This window comes from Calidris pugnax, unplaced genomic scaffold, assembly GCF_001431845.1.
Source record: "Calidris pugnax isolate Ruff unplaced genomic scaffold, ASM143184v1 scaffold320, whole genome shotgun sequence".
In the NCBI taxonomy this organism is placed as follows: Eukaryota; Metazoa; Chordata; class Aves; order Charadriiformes; family Scolopacidae; genus Calidris; species Calidris pugnax.
Window position 1 is genome coordinate 53,475 of NW_015091056.1, and position 507 is coordinate 53,981.

Below are 507 nucleotides of genomic sequence, written 5' to 3' on the forward strand. Positions count from 1 at the left end.
CCCCCCCCCCCCCCGACAGGTGAACAGCACAACCGGCAGAAGTTATCAAAGTATAAATCTCTTCGCACTTACTTCTTCCCTGTCGCCGTACCCGGGAGGCGTGCTGGCTGCCAATGTATTCCATAAAGTTCAAAGTGATAAAAAACCAAGAAATCAGTCGCAATTGCATAGTAACCCTTTGAGAGTTCCACTTCTCCTTTCCGTCCTTTTTTTTTTTTTCTTTCTTTCGTTTAAAAAAAAAATAAAAATCAAAAATAAACCGGGGTGGCAGGCGGCAAGGGATGAAGACAGCAGCAGAAATACCTGCACTGAGATCCGAAGCTGGGCTTGGCTCGCTTGATGGCTTCTGCTTTTTTTTTTTTTTTGCCTTTTTTTTTTTTTTTTTGTAAAAAAAAGTGACTTTTCTGTGATTGGTACATTTATTGGCACCGTCACCGTTACAGACATGGCAAGTTTACAGGCACAGGCTGGAAGTGCTGCAATCATTTGGGATTACAAATGTGAGAA

General features: G+C 42.4%; 1 protein-coding gene across 1 annotated transcript in view; it reads right to left on the reverse strand.

Moving 5' to 3' along the window:
* Window positions 1-475, reverse strand: part of RSPO3 (R-spondin 3) — a 39,982-nt gene extending 39,507 nt beyond the window's left edge. Inside the window, exon 1 of the mRNA XM_014956640.1 lies at window positions 73-475. Coding sequence (XP_014812126.1) covers window positions 73-169 — 97 coding nt within the window. The 5' untranslated portion in view covers window positions 170-475. The remainder of the gene's footprint in view (window positions 1-72) is intronic.
* Window positions 476-507: the final 32 nt, after the last annotated feature.